The 22,615-nt window shown below is 33.4% G+C and overlaps 1 protein-coding gene across 36 annotated transcripts in view; it reads right to left on the bottom strand.

Annotated features, from left to right (window-relative positions):
* Positions 1–968: 968 nt before the first annotated feature.
* LOC148310825 (cytochrome P450 6a2-like) overlaps positions 969–22,615 on the bottom strand; it is a 36,700-nt gene continuing 15,053 nt past the window's right edge. For 8 of the 36 annotated variants that reach the window (XM_088257822.1, XM_088257825.1, XM_088257819.1 and 5 more), the window contains 4 exons: positions 11,505–12,459; positions 3,295–3,549; positions 2,346–2,597; positions 969–1,453 (listed from right to left, as the gene is read on the bottom strand). In XM_088257822.1, coding sequence (XP_088113948.1) covers positions 1,287–1,453; positions 2,346–2,597; positions 3,295–3,549; positions 11,505–12,372 — 1,542 coding nt within the window. In that variant the 5' untranslated portion in view covers positions 12,373–12,459 and the 3' untranslated portion in view covers positions 969–1,286. Of the gene's footprint in view, positions 1,454–2,345; positions 2,598–3,294; positions 3,550–4,200; positions 5,522–6,983; positions 7,887–8,792; positions 9,700–10,525; positions 10,580–10,967; positions 11,071–11,504; positions 12,460–13,510; positions 13,556–15,525; positions 16,504–17,876; positions 18,769–22,615 lie in introns of those variants that run through there. The other 28 variants (XM_088257809.1, XM_088257810.1, XM_088257807.1 and 25 more) reach the window with 14 other exon arrangements.

The raw sequence follows: 22,615 nt of genomic DNA, 5'->3' as shown, positions 1-22,615 counted from the left end.
GGCATCACGAGGCATATTTTTATGACTTCTTCGCCTCTTTTTAGCCAGTTCAGACCGAGCATTACTCGACCATGGGGTTTGTATTGCATTGACGACTTTGTATTGCAAATAGTATTCCCCAGTGGTCAGTAGTGATTTATCAAACTACATACATTGATTTATTTATTTTTACTGACTAACCCGAGTGGTGTTCGGGCAGTCTTTTTTCCACTATTTGGTGACCATTTCTTTGTCGGTAATCAATTATCCTGCCAAAATTCAACTGTCAAGTACTTTAAAGCTTATTTTCTTGAGAATCATTATTTTTAACACGATAATGAGATTTAAGTGACTTACAAACCGTTTAGATAGTAAATTATCTATTTAAGAATTACAGAAGAGGATTTTTTAAAATTTAATTTAAGATTCGGATTGAAAAAAAAAATACTTTGTCTCTCTCACTCTGGAACATTAGTGGTTAAGTCAATCCACAGACTAACTAATTTATATCAATCAAAAATCATTGATATGTGTAGCGCGACTGAGATGCTGATAAATTTTGTTAAATTATGCTACCACCTATAAATTACTAAACAAAATGAAATTTTTCTTTAGAATTATTCCCACAGATGGCAGTAGTAGTATGAAGATTAGATTTAAAACTTATTTTATGCCAAAAATCTTAGATACAATGTCAACACTCACTCCAGAGAAATTGGTGTTTGAATTTTAGGTAACGCATTATCATAAACTGTCTACCAATTGCGGGTAAATAGTAATATTATAAGCAATAAATACCGGTCAGACATTTTAACAAAATGTTCGTTATCCTAGTCTGAGATATTACACCGGTTTTAAGGTAGGTCTTGAGACCTACCCATCTCCTCATCAGGACAATCACTACACCAGCAAGTAAGCAACATTATACACTACTACCATTGCACTACTTACACACTTATTCATATAAATAATAGTATTGAAATAAAACATTTTTTAAGTATATTAATATTGCATTTTATTGCACTTAAAAATGTATAAAAATATAGAAGCTTACATTGTATATTAGTAATCTAATTGTTAAATATAGGCCATAAGGTTGGCCGCAATCTCTTTGTTTTAAAGTACAGTGCACTATCCATCGTTGACTTTATACAGTGCACATAGCACAAGCTGTGATAACTCCAGAGTATGAAGTACAACTATTCTACAGATGTCTAATGCCACCCAAACCTTTTTAGTAAAAGCACTAAGACAATAATATAAGATACACAACAAGAACATTACTCCTTTAGCAAAACTATGATATCTTAGGCTCTTTTTGTAAGCTTAAGCCATACTCCTCCTTCTGCGGTGAGGATGAAAGACTTGTTGTCGTATTTCATGGGAATCACAGTCTTTTCGCAAACCGAAACTTCATACTTAGACAGCACCGACACCAATCCTAATCTTGTCTGCATCATCCCAAATCTGCTACCTGAAATGGAGTATTTAAAAAGTTTTTATTCAACGAAAACGATTGTGACTGATAGGTAATTTGTAGTTTCCGTAAGTACTTAATCATCATTTATAAAAAAATATTTGTTATCATTACTGGCAACCCTTTTTGCAACATAACCGTAGCATAAAAGTAGATTGGAAAAAGAAAATAGCAGCAATGACTTCGGGTCCCACACCCGTACTTGTACAAAAATAAATAATATGATTTTAGTGACATCAAATAATGATCCAAAATTTTATATTTGTTATTGATAGAGGAAACTTGTGAAAGACAGACAAAAAGGTAATTTTTACTTTCACTGAGTACTTAATCAGAATTGATTAAGCACTATTTGTCTTTGTTACTGGCAATCCTTTTTGCAGTAGACTTGCGACTATATTCATGTTGTCATTGCCAAAGTTATAATAGATCTCAATGTCATAATTTAACGTTTTAATCAATCATTTGGTTGCTGTATCTCCTGATTTAAATTAACCACTTTAAAAAAGAGCAATTGATACATAAAATTTCTTAATCTTCTAACCCTTATCCACACCAAATGGTGCATAGGGCACTGCATCATACTGATGCAGTATTATCTTGATTGTTAAATGAAGGGACTAGTCCAGGGCAATATTAAATAAATATAAGAGTGTAAAATCACTAGTATTTATTTTCATCCTCCTTTGAGAATCAGACCCGGGTAGCTAACCATTACACCTTAAAATTGTTCAACCATCATTCATTAAAAAGAAAATAAAAACAGTCTCCGCCTGAACAGCGAGCTTGGGAAACAAAAAACCATACAGACTTGAATCATTGCACGTACTGAGTATAGTCCTTACAAATCGCCCTAAAATAGGACATGTTTTTAACATTTAAAGTATACCTATGCATATCCTAGGTCCTTCTCCAAACGGCAAGTAAGAGAAGTGATGTCGGGAAGCCTTGTTCTCCGGAGTGAACCTTTCCGGGTCAAATTTGTCAGGGTTGGGGAAGTACTGAGGGTCCCTCTGGATGCCCAGGATGGGGATCATGACCGGCGTGTCCTTCTCTATCTTAATCTCCGTTCCGGGGATGATGTACTCCTTGGTACATATCCTGAAGATTACAGGAAGAGGGGGGTACTTTCGGAGGGTTTCTGAAATATAAAAATATAATATTTTATTAAATTCGCCTGATAAACGGTTATAAAATGATTTACATATATTTAAAGAAAATACTTGTGTGAAATACATATAGTGGGTATACTGGCGAAAAACGTTAACTCTAAAATCACTGTTTGAATAATCCCTGTTATTTAAAGCTTTTAGCCTGAATAAAACACCCGCTATTAAACTTAAAGTTGAATTTACTTTTAAAACCACATAAATATGACATTTCAAACTATTTAGTGTATTTTGCCAGTTTACCCACGACATAAGCCTAATGATAGGCGTTTGATAACTAAAAAAAATACTAAATTCTCAGTTTTTTTTTAAAAAATATTTCTTTTTTTCTATCATTCTTCTCTCTGCCTCCATAGAGGAAAAATTAGCGCATTTGGTTGTCAGATTTGAGTCTCAGTGGAAATCAAAATTAATATTTATAATTTTTTTCTCAATATTTATTGAATACTATCTTGGGCTGGTATCTAAAGAGGATCTAACACTTGTGATGCCATGCAGTGTCCTTTACAATGATAAGAGTACAGATAAGATTAGAAGAAGAATAATAATAATCATAAATCACCAGCACTCCAATTCTCAATTTCTCCTTATAACTTGTGTAAAACAAGCCGTTTCCATTACAAATAAATACTTAAATCACGTAACTGAGATTGCGATTCTGATTTATACCTTCGATAACGCGAGTGAGGTAGGTCATCTCTCCCAGGGCCTCGTATGTGACCTTTCCATCATGCTTCTCCAACACTTCATCTATCTCAGTCCTCAGGGTCTCCTGGATGTCGGGGTTCAACGCGAGCTCGTACAGCGCGAAGCTGGCCGTGGTGGAGGAGGTCTCGAAGCCGGCTATGAAGAAGACAAATACCTGCGCCGCTATCTGCATGGTCGTCAGCCGAGTCCCATCGTCCACTGGGGCTTCTGTCTTTCCTGAAATACAAGTTTCATTCAGTTTAGGTACACTTAACGATCAACCTATTGAATAGGGAATCATCACCCAGGGAATATATGTAATTAACCTGTCGGGGAATAAGTTTCTGCGGACAAAACTGTATTTACTTTTGTGATTTTTATCATACTCAATGCAATAAGCAACATATTTCCATAAATAAAAAAAATATTGACACCAGTAAACTAGTTTTATATAAAAATTATGCATGCTTTAATGGGTTTTATTGGACACTGTCAAAGAAAACCCATTAAATAAAACATGGATAATATATCATGTAACAACAAGTAACATATGTATCATGGGTATAATAGAAAAATAATCTGAAGTGTGGTTTTTGTGTTTAAATACAACCACAGATTATAGTACAAGTGCCACTTTAGAAATAAATGCCACCAGGCTGTAGTTATAAGCGCGGGTGTTCATGTACGCACATACTCCTTTGAGGAAAGTTTTGTTTGGGCAACCATGTACGGCTACACTACCAGACAGTTTAATGAATTATTTGTACAAAGCTAGGGCTTACATGGTATATCTTATATTCTTTGATTGAATAAGACACTCTGAAAATAATACTCAAGTTCTGGAGTCTGAAACATGACATCATCAGTAGACGGATAAAGTCTGTTTACCTGTGTCGTCAGAGATGCTATGCGAATTTTTTAGTTGAATGAGCAGTTGCAGAAAATCATTTCTCTCTATTCCGTTCATCTCCCTGTAGTTTACGGTGTCATCCACTATCTTGTAAAAGAAATCCTGCACTTCCGTTCCTAAAACCTTAGCCCTGATCTTCGTGAATACGTTAGGAATGAAGAAGTCCAATAAGTTGACGACATTTTCCATAAAATTCGGCTCGAATATCCTCTTCCCCATCTTCCTGAACTCCGCGTCAGGGTTCTTAAAGCTGTTGCAGTCCAAACCGAAAGCGCAGTTGCCGATGACGTCGGTGTTGAACTTGGCCAGCAGTTCTTTAGCGTCTATGAAATCTCCTTCGTCTACCGTTTTATTCAGGAAATCCATCATTTCTAACGAACAACTGTTCACTACCTCGAACATTTGTCTGATCTTGCTGGAAGTAAACGTCGGAGTCAGCTTGATCCTCAGGTTCTTCCACTTCTCTCCGGTGGCGTTGAACAAATGGCCGGCGAGGGGATCCACCTCCTCGTCAAAGTGGAATCCGTGGTCGGAGAAATGTACAAAATCCTTCAACAGGACGGTTCTTATCAAGTCCAATTCGTTTATGACTAAAGTCGGTCTGTGTACCATGAACATCCCGCCGATGTGGTGACATTTGGTTTCGTTGTACACATTCGCTATGGTTTCTCCGATGTGTTCTTGATTTCGTATCAATTTCATTACATTTCCGAATGGTATAACAGGGTCTGAGCAAAACACCCCTTTGTTTTTCCAATAGTTAAACCTTCGCGCAAAACTCACATAAATGGCAACTGTCAGGACGATGGCGCAAAGCAAAACATCCATCCAAAATGAAAATACTACGAAAGCCATATCTTCACAATATTTTAAATGTGTCCGATTTTCTGTTCAACTGGATTTCACCCACTTTTTGGAGTTGTTTATCAATTGACTGATATCTGGAATATGGAAGTCTGAGAATTTACATTTTTCATGACCTGTTATTATCTGGTTTAGGTGATCACACTTTCCCCAGTATGAGAGAATAAAACCAATCTTTTATTTATTTAATATTACTCTTGAATGGTATCTGAAGCGCAACACTCATCACTTTCTCTTCATGTAATTTATGATCAAGTTAACACCGCATCTACACGATATAATGCCGTTTACGCTATTGGGGCAGACAGTGGTCGAAAATATACTTTGTGTAATATTCATCATTCTACCCATGGTTGAAATCCATATTACACAAATTTCGATAGTTATTTATTTTTGCATACATATATTGCAGTTAGTTTTGAATTATTTTACATACTAGAAATTTAAATAATTCGGGAAATAATGAATAATGGTTTGCATTTAATTACTTAACTTGTGTTTCCATTGCTTAAAATGTATATTTTACTATTTATATATATATATATATATATATATATATATATATATATATATATATATATATATATATATATATATATATATATATATATATATATATATATATATATATATATATATATATATATATATATATATATATATATATATATATATATATATATATATATATATATATATATATATATATATATATATATATATATATAGCAACTTTCAATCTTAAATTTGAGTTGATATTGATAATTAAAATAAAACATTTATTCACTTAAAGAACACTCGGTATTAATTTAGATATTTTTTTAAATCAATAACGGTCATTAGCACTTAAGGCAGAATTAGGTAGGATTAGTTTATCATGTTGTAGAATTATTGAGAAATTACGGATCGCAAGAGACGGATGCTGAGCTACTGAGAGCTGGATACAATTTTTATTACGAATCCGAAAATAGACTGGCAGAATTAATAGGAATTATAACAAACGCAGGGCTGCTATTTATCCGCTGGCAGTTGGTAAAATCGTCTTTTAAAACAAATTAAACTTCTTGAGGCGATAGAAACATGTGGCGTCATCAATAAAGTTATCGACAGCTATGTTTTAACATAACAAAAAACATAGACTCGTCTTCGATCTAACAACGTATCTTTTATTATCGAAATTTGTAGCATAGGTTTGGCGTATTTTTGACATTTTCAGCGAGTTTTTCGAAATTTATAGCATAGTTTTTGCATCAATTTGACATTTTCAGCGAGCGTTTAGCTATTTATAACAGGTATTGCATATGTTCGACATTTTTAGTGGTTTTTTAGAAATTTACACCAAAGGTTTTGCGTGTGTTTGACAGTTTCAGCGAGTAAAACGATATATTTTTTTATGATTTATTGGTCAGGATTAAAAAAAAATCAACAAAACCAACTGACATTAGCGAACAATGCACATAACTCACAAATTGCGTTTTCAATAGGTTTGTTTTTTTCAATACGGTTATCAAATATTTCATCAGCCCTGAATGAATGTGATAGGCTTATAATATATGAACCTCTGTCTTTCTCCGTTAGTCATATTTATTCCATACATTATCATGATTTTTGTATTACAATTTACAAACACGATCTTATCTTGAAAAATAATACAATGTTCACGCCAGATTGCAATAAATAAAATATCCTGAAGATTAAACAAAATAATCAAAATTTACCGAAATGGAATATAAATTTTGATGTATTTTATTAATACTTCCACTAGGCTCCCATTATATTGAGTAAAAATATCCAAAAGCAGAAATTTACAAAAGTTGACTTCTAACAAATTAGCCATGTAGATATGTATATTTCCTCAGTACCCATTGCTTCCAATGGTATAAACCAAAAACTATACCTGAATCGTCGTCAGCGATGTACCCATCATTTTTCAGGTGTATCAAGAGTTGCATGAAATCATTCCTCTTTATGTTATTCTTCTCTCGGTACTTGATCGTGTTATCGACAGTTTTGTAGAAGAACTCGTTGATATCGTTTCCAATAAGGCTGAATCCCAGGTGCGTTACGAGCTGAGGAACGAAGAAAGCCAAAAATCTTATTAGAAATCCGACAAAGCCGACTTCGGCTATCTTTCTGCCCATCTTCCTGAACTCCGCGTCGGGATTGGTGAAGCTATTGCACTCGATGCCGAAAGCGCAAGACCCGATCACGTCAGTGTTGAATTTAGCCAACAAGTCTTTAACGTTAACAGGGGTGTGGTCAGAAGCGGTGTTCTCGAGGTATTTGAGCATCTCGATACTGCACTGCGCTACCGTATCGAACATGTATCTGATTTTGCTGGATGTAAAAGTGGGCGTCAATTTGTTTCTCAAATTCTTCCATTTTTCCCCGGATGAGTTGAACAAGTGTCCGGCTAATGGATCATTTTTCTCGTTGAACTTCTCGGTGTGATCGGTAAAGTGCGCGAAATCTTTCACCAGGACGCTTTTAATAAGGTCGAGATCGTTGACGAGTAAAGTCTTTCTGTACATCATAAAGACTCCGGCAAACGGGAGGGTCTCGGTCTGCCGGTAAATGTTGCGGAAGTCTTCCCCGAAGGTCGTCCGCATGAGCAGAGACCTCCACGAATTCCCTAACCCGAACACCGGCGCCGGTCCTTCGACTCCTCTTCGCTTCCAATAGGCGTAGTTCCAGCGTAGGAGCGCGTATATCGCGCCGATGAAGAGCGCTAAATACAGAATCCACCCCTCACAACCCGAACAAGACATCGTAATTTATTTTCACTGTTCACTCGCAGAAACTACGAAACGATAGCGGATAGTGACGAAAACGCGAAGAAAATTACGTAGATACTAAAATTACGAACGCTTAGTCGTAGTTAGGTATCTACATCAAATTCAATATGAAATGCCGATTAAATCGTACTGAGGCGAGATTAAAACGATAATTTTCATTATCGTGTTATTTTGATAGCAAATCCCCCATACCTTTTACAGACCTAATTGAATGAGTTGCAAAATAAATTATTTAAAAAAAGTAAGTCCAACAGACTTACGTGATGCTGATAGATATCTCGCCACTTTTTACCTACCAGAATCATATTTATTCAATTCGTGACGATTGTCAACTATACGATATGGCAAATTTACATATGCATTCAAAAATATCCACACGCATCACAGGAAAAATATTCATAGCACCACAATATCGAAAAAGCAGAGCATAATCAAACACACACCACATTTGGCCAAAGGAACTTTGATAACTCACTCCCATTATCCTTAAAGTGATTCGCTAATGGAAGTATTATCAATTAATTTAGAGTTATCGTATTTTATTTTTTATTCCTTCTCTACATACAAGATATTAGAAGATCTCCAGCGAGATGGACTTGCTGAATCAAAACTGCCACAAGTTCATCAGTAGTTGGAGCGATGCGGATTGAGGTTGTCGGAAAGGTGGAGGACAGTTACATAAAGTGCATTGAGGGCAAAAAGAGAAGATGGTCACAACCTTCAGCAATGAGGACAATGACGCAGACAATGAAGAACAAACAAGATGTTATAAATAACAAAAGCAAAATAACCACCACCTGATTTTTAAAATAAAATATCACATGGTATATCCAAATAACCCATCATAGAGTCTCTTCTTAAAGATCTCATGATCCGCAACCTCTACCAGTGAACTTGAAAGAAAATCATACCTGTCTCGTCATCAGCCACAAAGCCATCATTCTTCAGCTGAATCAACAGTTGCATGAAATCATTTCGGACTATGTTGTTTTCTTCTCTATATTTTATTGTTTTTTCCACAGTGCTATGGAAAAAATCTTTCACGTCTTCTCCCAGCAGACTAATATTTACAACATCTATCAATTTTGGGACGAAGAACATCAGTAGCTGGAGAACGGTTTTGAAGATACCTAGCTCGAACACCCTTCTTCCCATCCTTCTGAACTTCGTGTCGGGGTACTCGAAGCTGTTGCATTCCAGACCGAAGGCGCAAGACCCTATCACGTCCGTGTTAAACTTAGCCATCAAGTCTTTCATATTCATGGGGGTTTTATTTAAATCTTGGCTTTCCAGGTATGTCGTCATCTCTTGCCCGCACTTTGCCACCGTTTCAAACATGTACTTGATCTTGCTCGACGTAAAAGTTGGAGATAGTTTATTTCTCAAGTTCTTCCATTTTTCTCCGGTGAGGTTAAACAAATGCTGGGAAAGTGGTTCAACTTTTTCGTTGAATTTTAGACTGTGGTCAGTAAAGTGTGAAAAATCCTTTACCAAAAGTGTTCTGATCATATCTAGGTCATTAACGACGAACGTTCTCCTGAACACCATGAATATTCCAGCATATTTGAGATTTTTGGTCCGCAAGTACAGGTCGTAAAAGTTCTCCCCTAATGACTTTCTCTGGAGTAAAGTATCGCCAATATTTCCCAGAATAAAGGTAGGCTTCGGTCCTTCAACACCTTTCTTATTCCAGTAGGTATAATTCCATCGTATCAATAAATAAAGAACTCCAAAAATTGGTAAAATAACGTATAATGCCGCACACAAACTAAACATGTTTACTTTCAAATCACTTTCACTTGATGAATTTTTCGTGACCTAAACAATGTTTCATAATATAAATAAAACGACAGCTTTTCCACTTTTATTTTAATTGACCGGTTATTGAGTTTCGTCGTTACCGACATCATCACAGGTGCCGTGGCAAAGCTGGTTAGACCCTCGAAACGAAACGGGCGTCGCGGGTTCGATTCCCACCATTTTGCAAAATAAATTCGGGAAAGATTTATTTTCAATTGGTCTGGGCATTTATGTATATTATTTATCCTACCTACAGATACATACAAGCCTCTAAAAGTAGAATAAGAAGTTATTCCTTTAAAAATAATATCCGACTCGCAGTCTAATAAAACTAAAGTGGAAAACGAAATATAGTTGTCGTTTTATTTCAATAAAATGCAGATCCACCATGTCATGTACTAACAAAACATGAAATGTCGCTACAAAACATAAATATGTCGCTTTTTTGTAATCTCTGTGGCATTAAAATGTTCCATTTAAACGCACGACACTAAAAATGTAAATTTTAAAACCAAATTACTCGTATCCTTTCATTAGCGAATTGCGGTCAATAATGACGTCCGAAAACTGTCCGCACGCTTCCGGTCATCTGGCTTATCTAATAGCTGTGTTTTACCAACTCTAGTGGTTAGCTCATTTGACTGCCATGCTGAAGGTCCCGGGTTCGATTCCCAGGGGTGTGGCAAAATAAATAAAAATGTTTTACACAATAAAAGTGTTTGTATTATTCACAACATTTTGAGTGTGTTCACAAATCTGGGTTTTCACCACTAATGAGTTATTTTCACATTTATATAAAATATAAATATTAATTGAATTGAATATAGCATATTGATTAAATTACCGAAAAAGTACTCAGTCCACGAAGTAATTATAAAAAATAAAGAAAAATCATTATCTGAAATAATATGATATGAATATGAACAGATAATATTATCAATGTGTAATTTATATATGTAAATATATGTATATATATATATATATATATATATATATATATATATATATATATATATATATATATATATATATATATATATATATATATATATATATATATATATATATATATATATATATATATATATATATATATATATATATATATATATATATATATATATATATATATATATATATATATATATATATATATATATATATATATATATATATATATATATATATATATATATATATATATATATATATATATATATATATATATATATATATATATATATATATATATATATATATATATATATATATATATATATATATACCTCACTTATTATACATAAAATAAATATAACACCGTATTATTTTTAAATCGCGACGAAATTTATTGCTACGATTTAACCACACGACTGTCCCACGGTAGGAATTGAACTAAGCCCGTCCACTGCAAAGATTATTATATATATATAGATATCTACTCGATACCTGCCGTCGAATGATGATCAAGCCTGTTTGCACAACATGGCCGAAATGTACATCTCAGAATGACGAAAAAAGTTGCATCTTTGAGTAACACCTTTAATTTGTAATTACGGCGGAATTTCATCCTTATGAAATCATCCATCAGACGTACCAACAATATTCTACTAATAATATTCTAATCGGCCTTACTCGCAATAATAGAATTCATTAAGCGTCCGGATGCGCTGGGAACCGGACGTCAGTTCACGCTTTTTTTTAGAATAAATATTGGATTTTGTTTTTGTTTTTTAGAATTAATATTGAAAAATTATTTTTACAATATTTTTTATTAGTAATATAATAATTATTTTTACATACCCCATATGACGGGACAATCGTACCTGAATCGTCGTCAGCGATGAATCCATCATTCTTCAGCTGAATCAATAGTTGCATGAAATCATTTCGGACGATCTTGTTCTCCTCTCTGTACTTTATCGTCTTCTCCACGGCATTCTGGAAGAAATTATTCACGTCGTCTCCCATCAGACTAAATGTCATCATTTTTTCTAATTTTGGAACGAAGAACAACAAAAACTGGAGGAAAGCTTTAAAAAAGCCAAGCTCGAATACCCTTTTGCCCATTCGTCTGAACTCCGAATTGGGGTCTGTGAAACTATTGCACTCCAGACCGAAGGCGCAGGACCCTATCACGTCCGTGTTGAACTTGGCTATCAGATCCTTCATATCCATAGGAGTCTTATGCGACTCTGTGTTTTCCAAGAACGTTGTCATCTCTTGCCCGCACTTTGCCACCGTTTCAAACATGTACTTGATCTTGCTCGACGTAAAAGTTGGAGATAGTTTATTCCTCAAGTTCTTCCATTTTTCTCCGGTGAGGTTAAACAGATGCGCTGCCAGTGGTTCTGCTTTATCGTTTAACTTCGGATTGTGATCGGTAAAATGGGAAAAATCCTTAACGAGAAGTGTTTTGATCAGTTCCAAATCGTTGACGATGAGCGTCCTCCTGAACACCATGAAGGCACCGGCGTACGGTAGACTTTTCGTCTGCAAGTACAGGTCGTAGAAGTTCTCTCCTAAAGACTTCCTCTGGAATAGAGTATCACTAATATTTCCCAAAAGGAATGTAGGTTTTGGTCCTTCGACACCTTTTTTATTCCAGTAGGTATAGTTCCGCCGTATTAAATAGTACAGAACTCCGAGAATCGGCAGTAAAATGTATAAGCCCGTACACCAACACGAAGACATGATTGTTTTTTTTCACTTAACTCTTCCCGACACAAACACACACTGTTTACTCAAATATCAATAATTGGTCCAAGAACTGTCATTAACCTTGTGGTATTTAAAAAAAATATATTAATATATATATATATATATATATATATATATATATATATATATATATATATATATATATATATATATATATATATATATATATATATATATATATATAAATATATATATATATATATATATATATATATATATATATATATATATATATATATATATATATATATATATATATATATATATATATATATATATATATATATATATATATATATATATATATATATATATATATATATATATATATATATATATATATATATATATATATATATATATATATATATATATATATATATATATATATATATATATATATATATACTAAAATTAGCTCAGTAGATAAAATAATTAATTCATGATAAAATCGGTGCATCGATTACATACGAAAGTCATTTTTTTAATTTGCGTAGATGATTATAACTTTACTTCTGAACTTTTAATTTCGATTTTTTTGGCAATTCAAAACCATTTTTCGATACGTAGTGTCAGAAAGTTTTGCCGATTTTTTCCAATTACCATTGAATGTCTTTGTTATCTACATTAGATAGTTAAAATGATAATTTCCGTATGGAATCCTGGACTGGAATTACAGTGAAAAGTTAAAGAACTTGCCAAGTAATGTAGATAAGTTTAACATTTTGTAAGTATGTATGTGACACTGCATTATTATGCAATTATTAGGGCGGCTTTCATTTTTTCACTGTAATTTCATCCATGAAATAAAATATTGATATCGTATCCACTTCAACAACGGACATGTAGCATTTGTGCAAATTACTCAATGCAGACGTTGTACGTGCAATAACACCGATGCTCCTGTATTTCACAGATTTCTGTATGTAACGCTGTATTTCACAGATTTATTCGCTGTTAGATCTATTTGAAATGGATCGCTGTGGAGCGCCAACTGTTGCACGCTCCAAACGAGAATTCACTAATTGTACGTATCTATTATAAAACATTCATATCACTTTTTTAAAAATTTGTATACACTATTTATAACTACTTTATATTTATTTATTACTTGATAAGTTTCAGCTTCGACTATCTCACTGTGATAATGCGTTCAAAATCACTTATGATTACAACTGAAGAACTAAAATCAACATGTTTACACAATTTGAACAGAAATTTCATCATCAAATAAATGACTTGTACGTTTTAGTATAATAAATTAATATTTGCAGTGCTTAATCTCAAGTCAAGCTATAATAATACATAAGTAAATCCTTCGAATCGATATTTTAATAAATATTTATACTGATGTATTAACATTTCCCTAATGGTGCTAAAAAAAATACCGCGTTCAACGGTGATATGAAAATGTGATTAAAAACGGGGAAAATGTGAATATTCCTTAATGTTGGTTTTATTGACTATAGTTGAAATGTGACAATTTCGTGATGTTAGCTCTGGTAAGTATCTGAAAACGAGAAAATAATACATCGCAAGTAGCCGCAATAGCTGGCGTAGCGACACGACCGTCGCGTACGACGATCCGCGGACCGTGGGCTACTGGCGCTACTAAACACGCTAGAACATGCGCGTATACGCAAAGCACGGCACGCACGCACGTACGCACGCACTGAGAAACGTTTGTGTATTAATTATTTTTTTCCCCGACTTTTTCACAAACTATTAATTTCCGTCGCTGCAAACGAATAACTGTATATTATAATACTTTTATGTAATACGTAATTAAATTACGGAGGAAAACAAAAATTCTGAGCCCGTACCTATTATATTTTATATTGACTTTCTCATAATCTCAAGTCGAGTTGTAGTAAAAACATATCACCGGGAGGGAAAGGTATGTCTATTGAGTCAAGTCTATTGAGATAGGAATATGGAAGTCTAGCCAAGAAGGATAGGGCTTGCTTTTACAGTTTGGACAGACATAACAGCCAAAATTCCAACGGCGATAAGTAGAAATTAGGAATAGGTAATTTAGAAAATTTCTTGCACTTTGTCCATGCTTTTTTCGTTTGAAGATCTTCAGTTTAACTTAGTTATAAGTGCAAATAATTCATCATACATCTTTAACTTTTTTCGATTCCTTACCAATATTAAATGAAAAACACTCAAAAACACGCACTCAAAAACACGCGATACGTACGCTAAAAATTGCTATGATAGCTTGAACACGAGTGACATAACAGGGTTGGGCTTATGTGTAACTAACTAACGAACCATCACGCCGTTTCCCCGCAGAGTTAGGCAGAGAGAATATAACGCCACACCACTCTGTCTTTTCAAACATTCTTTGCCTCTTCCACGTTTTTGCATCTCCTCACACATACCCGCCGATTATTTCGACTCCTAACCTGACAATCTTTCCATGCCTAGAAAACATACTTCCCGAGTATTATTCCCGGGTTTATTTATATTCTCCATTATGTTAAAAATATTATTTATATTAATATATAATTCGATTGTACCTTTATTTGGATTTTACCATATTTTTAATAATGTTATCTTTATTTTCCACATTTACTATAGATAGTAAGAATAATCTTAGCTAAAATTATCAAATATGATTTGTAACGTTACAATTTTCATTATTTGTAATGTCATAAAGATATATTGATTCAAAGATGAACAAGGTAAATTCGAATTTCAGCAGAACTCATTTACCGATTTACTGCCCAAAAAAATCGAATAAATTAACCTATAAAGGTATATAAAAAAATATATTTTTTAAATATTAATAATTCTTTTTGTGGAAAAAATCAGATTTGTGAATAAAGATTAGAACAAATTCATTTTCTTTTTTCTTTAATTAGCACAAGTCAAAAGGCCGTCACAGGTAGCCAAGAGGCTCCAGGATCCCCACCCCTGGTCTACAGATAAAGCAGAAGTAAGATACAGAGAAAAGTTTTGCAAAATAATAGCTATTTTATCCGTCACCTTGTTTTATCACATGAAGCATTATAATAATTTGACACGTTTAATGAACTATTTAACTAACGATATGTCTACATGTTTCGACGTATTCCGTAACCCCCTGCGATGTTAAGTAATTTGAAGGGAAAATCATACCTGTCTCATCTTCAGCAACAAATCCATCATTCTTCAGCTGTATTAACAGTTGCATGAAATCATTTCTGACCACATTATTCTCCGCTCGATATTTCATCGTCTTTTCAACGGTGTTATAGAAGAAAGAGTTCACGTCATCTCCCAACAGACTAAATGTGATTAATTTGTCTAACTTGGGTACGAAGACAACCAATAACTGGATGAAATTTTTGAAGAAACCGAGCTCGAACACTCTTCTTCCCATCCTCCTGAACTCTGTGTCGGGGTACTTGAAGCTATTGCACTCCAGACCGAAGGCGCAGGACCCTATCACGTCCGTGTTGAACTTGGCTATTAGATCCTTCATGTCCATAGGAGCCTTAAGCGACTCTGAGTTTTCCAAGAACGCCGTCATCTCTTGCCCGCACTTTGCCACCGTTTCAAACATGTACTTGATCTTGCTCGACGTAAAAGTTGGAGATAGTTTATTTCTCAAGTTCTTCCATTTTTCTCCGGTGAGGTTAAACAAATGCTTCGAAAGTGGTTCTAGTTTCTCATCGAGCATATCGTGACTATGATCAGTGAAATGAGAAAAATCTTTGACTAGAATAGTTTTGATCATATCCAAGTCGTTGACGATGAGAGTTTTCCTGAACATCGTGAAGATCCCGGCATATTTTAAGTTTTTTGTCTGGAAATACAAGTCGCAGTAGTTTTGTCCCAAGGTGCTCCTGCCGAATAAGGCATCACCGATGTTTCCAAGAATGAACGTAGGTTTTGGCCCTTCGACGCCTTTCCTATTCCAGTAGTTATAATTCCGTCGAATAAGTAGGTATAAAACTCCGAGGATTGGAAGTAAAACATATAGAACCGTACACCAACACGAAAACATTGTGTTTTCTCACCAAATTAACTTTCGAGTATACTTATAACAATTTTTTTAAGACACGATATATCACAATTTCTTTCAAAAAAAATAAAAAATGTTTAAAACGATTTCTTGAAAAAGAAAAAGTTGTTATTGTTTACACACATAAATTGTTGGAAATGTTATTGAGGGATTAATAAAAAACGGTGCCCCCTCAACAATTTTGGTTTCGGGGGTAGCCGCCAAGATACGTAATTGATAATTTATTTATCATGTTCGCCGCGAGCATCTACCTAGTCACCGAATAACACTACAGTACGGGACCTGTTTCCCGAGTAACCGCTTGAGACCACTTGACTTGACTTGACTTGGCTCATAGAGTACCGGCTCATCGTGAAAAAAAAAGTAAATCAAAGCGAGTGCTTTCGCCTAGAGTTTACGCTCATGAATTACATGAAATCACAGTAACTTTAAAGATAAAGAGTAAACAAACGCACTACACATAGGAATAGGCTATAAAACGTACAAAGTTGAAGCCTAAGTAAGGCCATGATAAAAGTTGTTGCATAAGCCGTAGCTAGATTTCAGAGTCACGATAGGGATTTTTTTAAATCAAGTTCGTAAGCACTAAGGAACCAGCGCAGTACTGGTCTTTGAGGAGTAAAATCCAAAGAACTTCGGAGCTAATGCCAATACCGGTCTCTAATGGCGAACACTTTCGAATAAACTGAGTTCTGTTTGCATCATCACAACTGTTTTACGCTTCAAACTCAATCTTCGCCGAATCAAGTATTTACGATACCACTACCGTCTGGACTTGCTCTTCCCGCGCAGCAGAACAGACCAACCCCGTGAAGTTTTCTACAGTCTTGTGCAAAGGGAGACGTCTCGTACATGATTATTAAATATATGTATATCGTGTATAATATATATATATATATATATATATATATATATATATATATATATATATATATATATATATATATATATATATTTTTTTTTTTAATTATTCTTGTTTGACACTTTTAATGTGTCAAGGAAAATGTATTTTCTTGCTATCACATTAACACTATATAAGGTATTCAAATTTTAAGATAATTTAAAAAATGTATATCCTTTGAATAACCTAAAATGATAATTAAAGCGTTCGACCCAGTCATTGTGTCTGCGTTGAAAAAGCAAAAGAAAAAGGCCAAGTTTTTTTCAGTTTATTTTAGAACTGGAAAAATTATCGACAGAGATCATTTTTGTTCCAATTTATTTTACTGTTATTTTACTTTTTTTTGAGAAATTCATACGCTTTTCTGTTTTCAGATTTATCTGCAAATTCCAAATAACTTCTACTTCATATTTTAGTTTAGGGCATCTTCTACAGTAATGTCTGTTTTAAGCGAGCTGTAGAGATTTATCGTGAAGGTTGATCGAAAATGATTATGAGTATGATGAACACATCTCTTGTTCTGTAATGAACCTCCCACAAATTTTACGAAAAAAATCATACCTGTCTCATCATCAGCAACAAATCCATCATTCTTCAGCTGAATTAATAGTTGCATGAAATCATTTCGGACTATGTTGTTCTCCTCTCTGTACTTCATTGTATTTTTAACAGTGTTATAGAAGAATCCAATTACATCGTCCCCTAATATACTAAACTTAACGATTTTCTTCAAGATGGGTACGAAGAAAATCATAAACTGGACAAAAGATTTGAAGAAACCGAGCTCAAACAGCCTTCTTCCCATCCTCCTGAACTCCGTGTCGGGGTACTTGAAGCTATTGCACTCCAGACCGAAGGCGCAGGACCCTATCACGTCCGTGTTGAACTTGGCTATCAGATCCTTCATGTCCATAGGAGTCTTATGCGACTCTGAGTTCTCCAGGAACTCTGTCATCTCTTGCCCGCACTTTGCCACCGTTTCAAACATGTACTTGATCTTGCTCGACGTAAAAGTTGGAGACAGTTTATTTCTCAAGTTCTTCCATTTTTCTCCGGTGATGCTAAACAAATGCTCCGAAAGTGGTGCTGCTTTAAAGTTCGGTTTAAGATTATGATCTGTGAAATGAGAAAAATCTTTGACCAGAAGAGTTTTAATCATATCCAAGTCGTTGACCATGAGCGTTCTTCTGAAGATCATAAATATTCCTACATATTTATGGCTTTTAGTCTGGAAGTACAGGTCGTAGAAGACGCGTCCTAAGGATTTCTTCTCCAAAAATATACCACCGGTATTTCCAAAAACCAAAGTTGGTTTGGGTCCTTGGACGCCTTTTTTATTCCAATAACTATGATTCCATCGCGTTAGTAAGTAAAGAATTGCGACGATTGGTAGTAACACGCAGAGTCCCGAGCACAAACTCGAAAACATGTTTTTTAGTCACACAAACAACGGCTATAAAATCAATTTAAAAAAATCATCACATATGTGTCGCCTACTCTCAAAATCCGCCAGATCCAATTTTATAAGATCATAATTAAATACTCTTATCGGAATGCCAATTTTGGTTTTTATTGTATAAAATATTTATGTACTTGAAAACCCTGGTAAAACCATTAAAATTATGAACCAATTTAGAAACCTTGTTCTTGAATCACTAGAACTTCACTAGAGACATCTATTGGTGAGATGTAAAGAAGCTTTTTACTTAGCAGAAACTCTTATATTAGTATGTGAGATCCGAATCCTGGATTATAATCACACACATGAGAAACGCCAGAAAATACCATTTTCATTTTTATTATTTAAGCTTATAATTGCTTATAATTTTACCAGACAATTTAAATATAATATATATATATATATATATATATATATATATATATATATATATATATATATATATATATATATATATATATATATATATATATATATATATATATATATATATATATATATATATATATATATATATATATATATATATATATATATAATTTAAATGTAATCTAGACCGATTTCAATGCCAATAGCTTCGTCCTTAAAAATTTCATGATAGCAAATTTTTTCTGAGTCTAGCGACACTGTAGTGTTCGCTAGTCAATTGTTTCAAACTGCAATTCACGATTCGACATTTTCGTAGTATGAACTTTACAATTTTAGCACTACAATCATAATATTATGTACGAACGATTTGCGGACGCTACACTTTATAGTGGTACATATATACATATTTCTCTTCACCATCGCTACTACGCAGTTTCTTGGTACTTCTCGGTACAGATCCGGCGTGGGTTTCACAATACACATAGGTAGATACGCCCACAAAGTCTCGCGAATGACCGGGACTACAGGCATAGTACATATCGTGGGTGTACTGGAAAAAAACGTTAACTCGAAAATATGAAAATTTGACTTAACCGCTTGTGTGATTTGCCCGAATACAATTCGGGTAGGTATTCAACGTACAAAGTATGACAATTCGACGTACAATGCCAACACTCATCGAAATCACAAACATAATAGTGAAAAAATGGTTGGCTTTTTTTGACTCACTATTTTCCAAGAGGTTGACCACAGAAGTGGTTAATGATGTATATTTTAAAGTTTTCAACGTTCTATAAACTGGCAAACTACACTACGTAGTTTAAAATGTCATATTTATGTGGTTTTAAAAGTGAATTCAACTTAAAGTTTAATAGCGGGTATTTTATTCAGTTCAAAAGCTTTAAATAACAGCGATTATTCAAACAGGTATTTTAGAGTTAACGTTTTTTGCCAGTAAACCACCGATTTATTATGTAAATCAGACAATTCCATTACGGATGCTATAAGTAATAGATAATTTATCGCCATCTATGTGTTGCGTATAGCGCGTTTTTATTCCTAATTAATAAAGCGTTTTTCAAAATACAGTAAACCCCCAAAAGATTTTTTTATATTTTATTTATTTAATAACTATATACATACATATAAATAATGCATTGTGTATATATTCATTTAAAAAAAATATAAATATAATTTACTTTTTTTGTTGTTGCAGAAACCGACCAAGCCACCTTGTGTGTCTTGTCGGTGGAGTTCTTTTTATTTAAGTACAACTTTTTTATTGTTTTTATCTATTTTAACCTAATATATACAAAAAAGAAAGAAAAACTATTTTACAATTTTCATAGAATTAACTCTGGACCCATTCCTTTATTTTGCCTTTGTTCCATATTTTGTTGAGATAAATAACTTTCGCGTTGAACAATGTCATTCGTTTGAAAATGCCATAACTAGGCGAAAATTGTTACAAAATTTATTCTTAAGCGTTTTTTAAATTATAAAATAAAATAAAATATTAAAGTTTTATTAATTAAATACCACTATCTCTTAAAATCATTCCGCATCATTATCACACTTGATTTTAAGAAGTAGTGGTATTTACTAAGTAAAACTTCCACAAAGTGACTGCCGAATCAATTAATGAAAATAAAATACAATTTAGTAGACTCCGTATGTCCGCCTCCGTAGTGTAATGGTCAGCACGCTCGGCTACCGTTCTGGGTTCGATTCCCAAGGGGGGTAAAATAAATGTAAGTGATTTTTTCACTGTAATATTTATTCAATATTACCATGGACTGGTACCTGAAGCGGAGGGCTGATCACCTTTCCTTCATGTGTAAACGATCAAGATAACACTGCGTTTATATGACACAGTGCCCTATGCACCAATGGGGTGCGGATAAGGGTTTTATTATTATTTATTATTAGTAGACTCAAAAAATCGGTATTTGATTTGACATTTAATACATAATCTTTTAAAATCGTCCATATAGAGTTACGATGGTGGCTATATGGTAGCCGTGTGATTGATACTATGACCCTATTTAGAGAGTGATGTAATATTAGTTTATTTTTGACACAGCACGGCTAGTAACAGCGGAGCTAGCCAGCAGCTGGCGCCATTATACCCGATGGTAAACACATATAAACATATTCAATCGGCGGATATGTATGAGGAGATGCATGAATGTACATAGAGTAGGCGAAGGCTGTTTACAAAGGCAGGTTCGTGTTGCACTCTATTCTCTCTGCCTACCCCGGCGGGGAAACGTCGTGAAGATTAGTTACTTGGTGTTTATATTAATATTGTATAATAGGGTATTTTCAAACTTTGGGGATAGCGTTCTATATATTTTTTATTACTATTATTTAATATGGCAACAGACAGCAAAAAAAAATTTTTTTATAATTTTAATTAATTTTCTAGACATTTCTACTTTTATAATCTTAAAATTAATAACTCAGTTCTCTCCAATAAATAGGCTAAGCTCTTGTGCTTGGAGAGGGACTTACACTTATTATTGGTTGTTTATGTTTGTTGGTAATATGGTTTATTTTTGTATATATGTATTGAACATTTTGGGTGAGTCTAAATTCTTTATTCACAGATCTGGATTTCACCAATGGTGAATGTTGCATCTGTGTATAGTAAGCACTTAACCAGCCAATGAGAAGTCATAAATTTAAATAAATTAGAAATTATAAAAAATAAAGCTATGAGAATAGTACTCAAGAAAAATATATAATAATTTAGAAAAAATGAGAGAAGAACTCAACTGGTTATCTATAAAAAAGAGACTAAAATTAAATATGCTGATCTTTATACATACATTTTTAAAGATAAATTACCCAAATATTTTAAGGATAAAAAAGTGTTGAAAAAAAATTTTCATGAACATATTACTAGAAATAAGAATAAAATAAGACTGCCATTGTTGAAAAAAAAGAGTCACAAAATTGTTTAATGTATAAGGGTTTGAAAATGTATGATGAGATGCCTGAATGTATGAAGAATGAAAAGAGTCTGAAAGAATTCAAAAATAAATGTATTTTTTACTGTAAGAAGATGTAAATATATATATATATATATATATATATATATATATATATATGATGTAAATTAAGTGTAAATAATAGTTTATATTAGTGTAATATAAGCTAATTAAAGAAATAAAAAATATATAAAAAAATAAGCCCTGAAAATACGATATTCTTCTTCATCTATGTTGAGATGTTTAATTATTAACTCATATTCTTTGTAAACACACAACTAAAATCAGACACCTAAGTCACTTCATTGCTAACTTAGTTTCATTGAATTATATAAACTCGTGCCTTAAGCGAGATAGCGAGTGTTTTTGCCTAGAATTTTCACTCATGAATTACAAGATATTATAGTAATTTTAAAAATAGAGAGTAAACCCACCCATAAGTAGGAATATGCTTTAAAAACAAATAAAGTTGGAGACTA

Source organism: Brachycentrus maculatus, unplaced genomic scaffold (assembly GCF_059751285.1).
Source record: "Brachycentrus maculatus isolate JH-2025_06_01 unplaced genomic scaffold, ASM5975128v1 h1tg000087l, whole genome shotgun sequence".
Classification (NCBI taxonomy): domain Eukaryota; kingdom Metazoa; phylum Arthropoda; class Insecta; order Trichoptera; family Brachycentridae; genus Brachycentrus; species Brachycentrus maculatus.
This window is presented reverse-complemented; position numbering and strand designations above follow the sequence as displayed.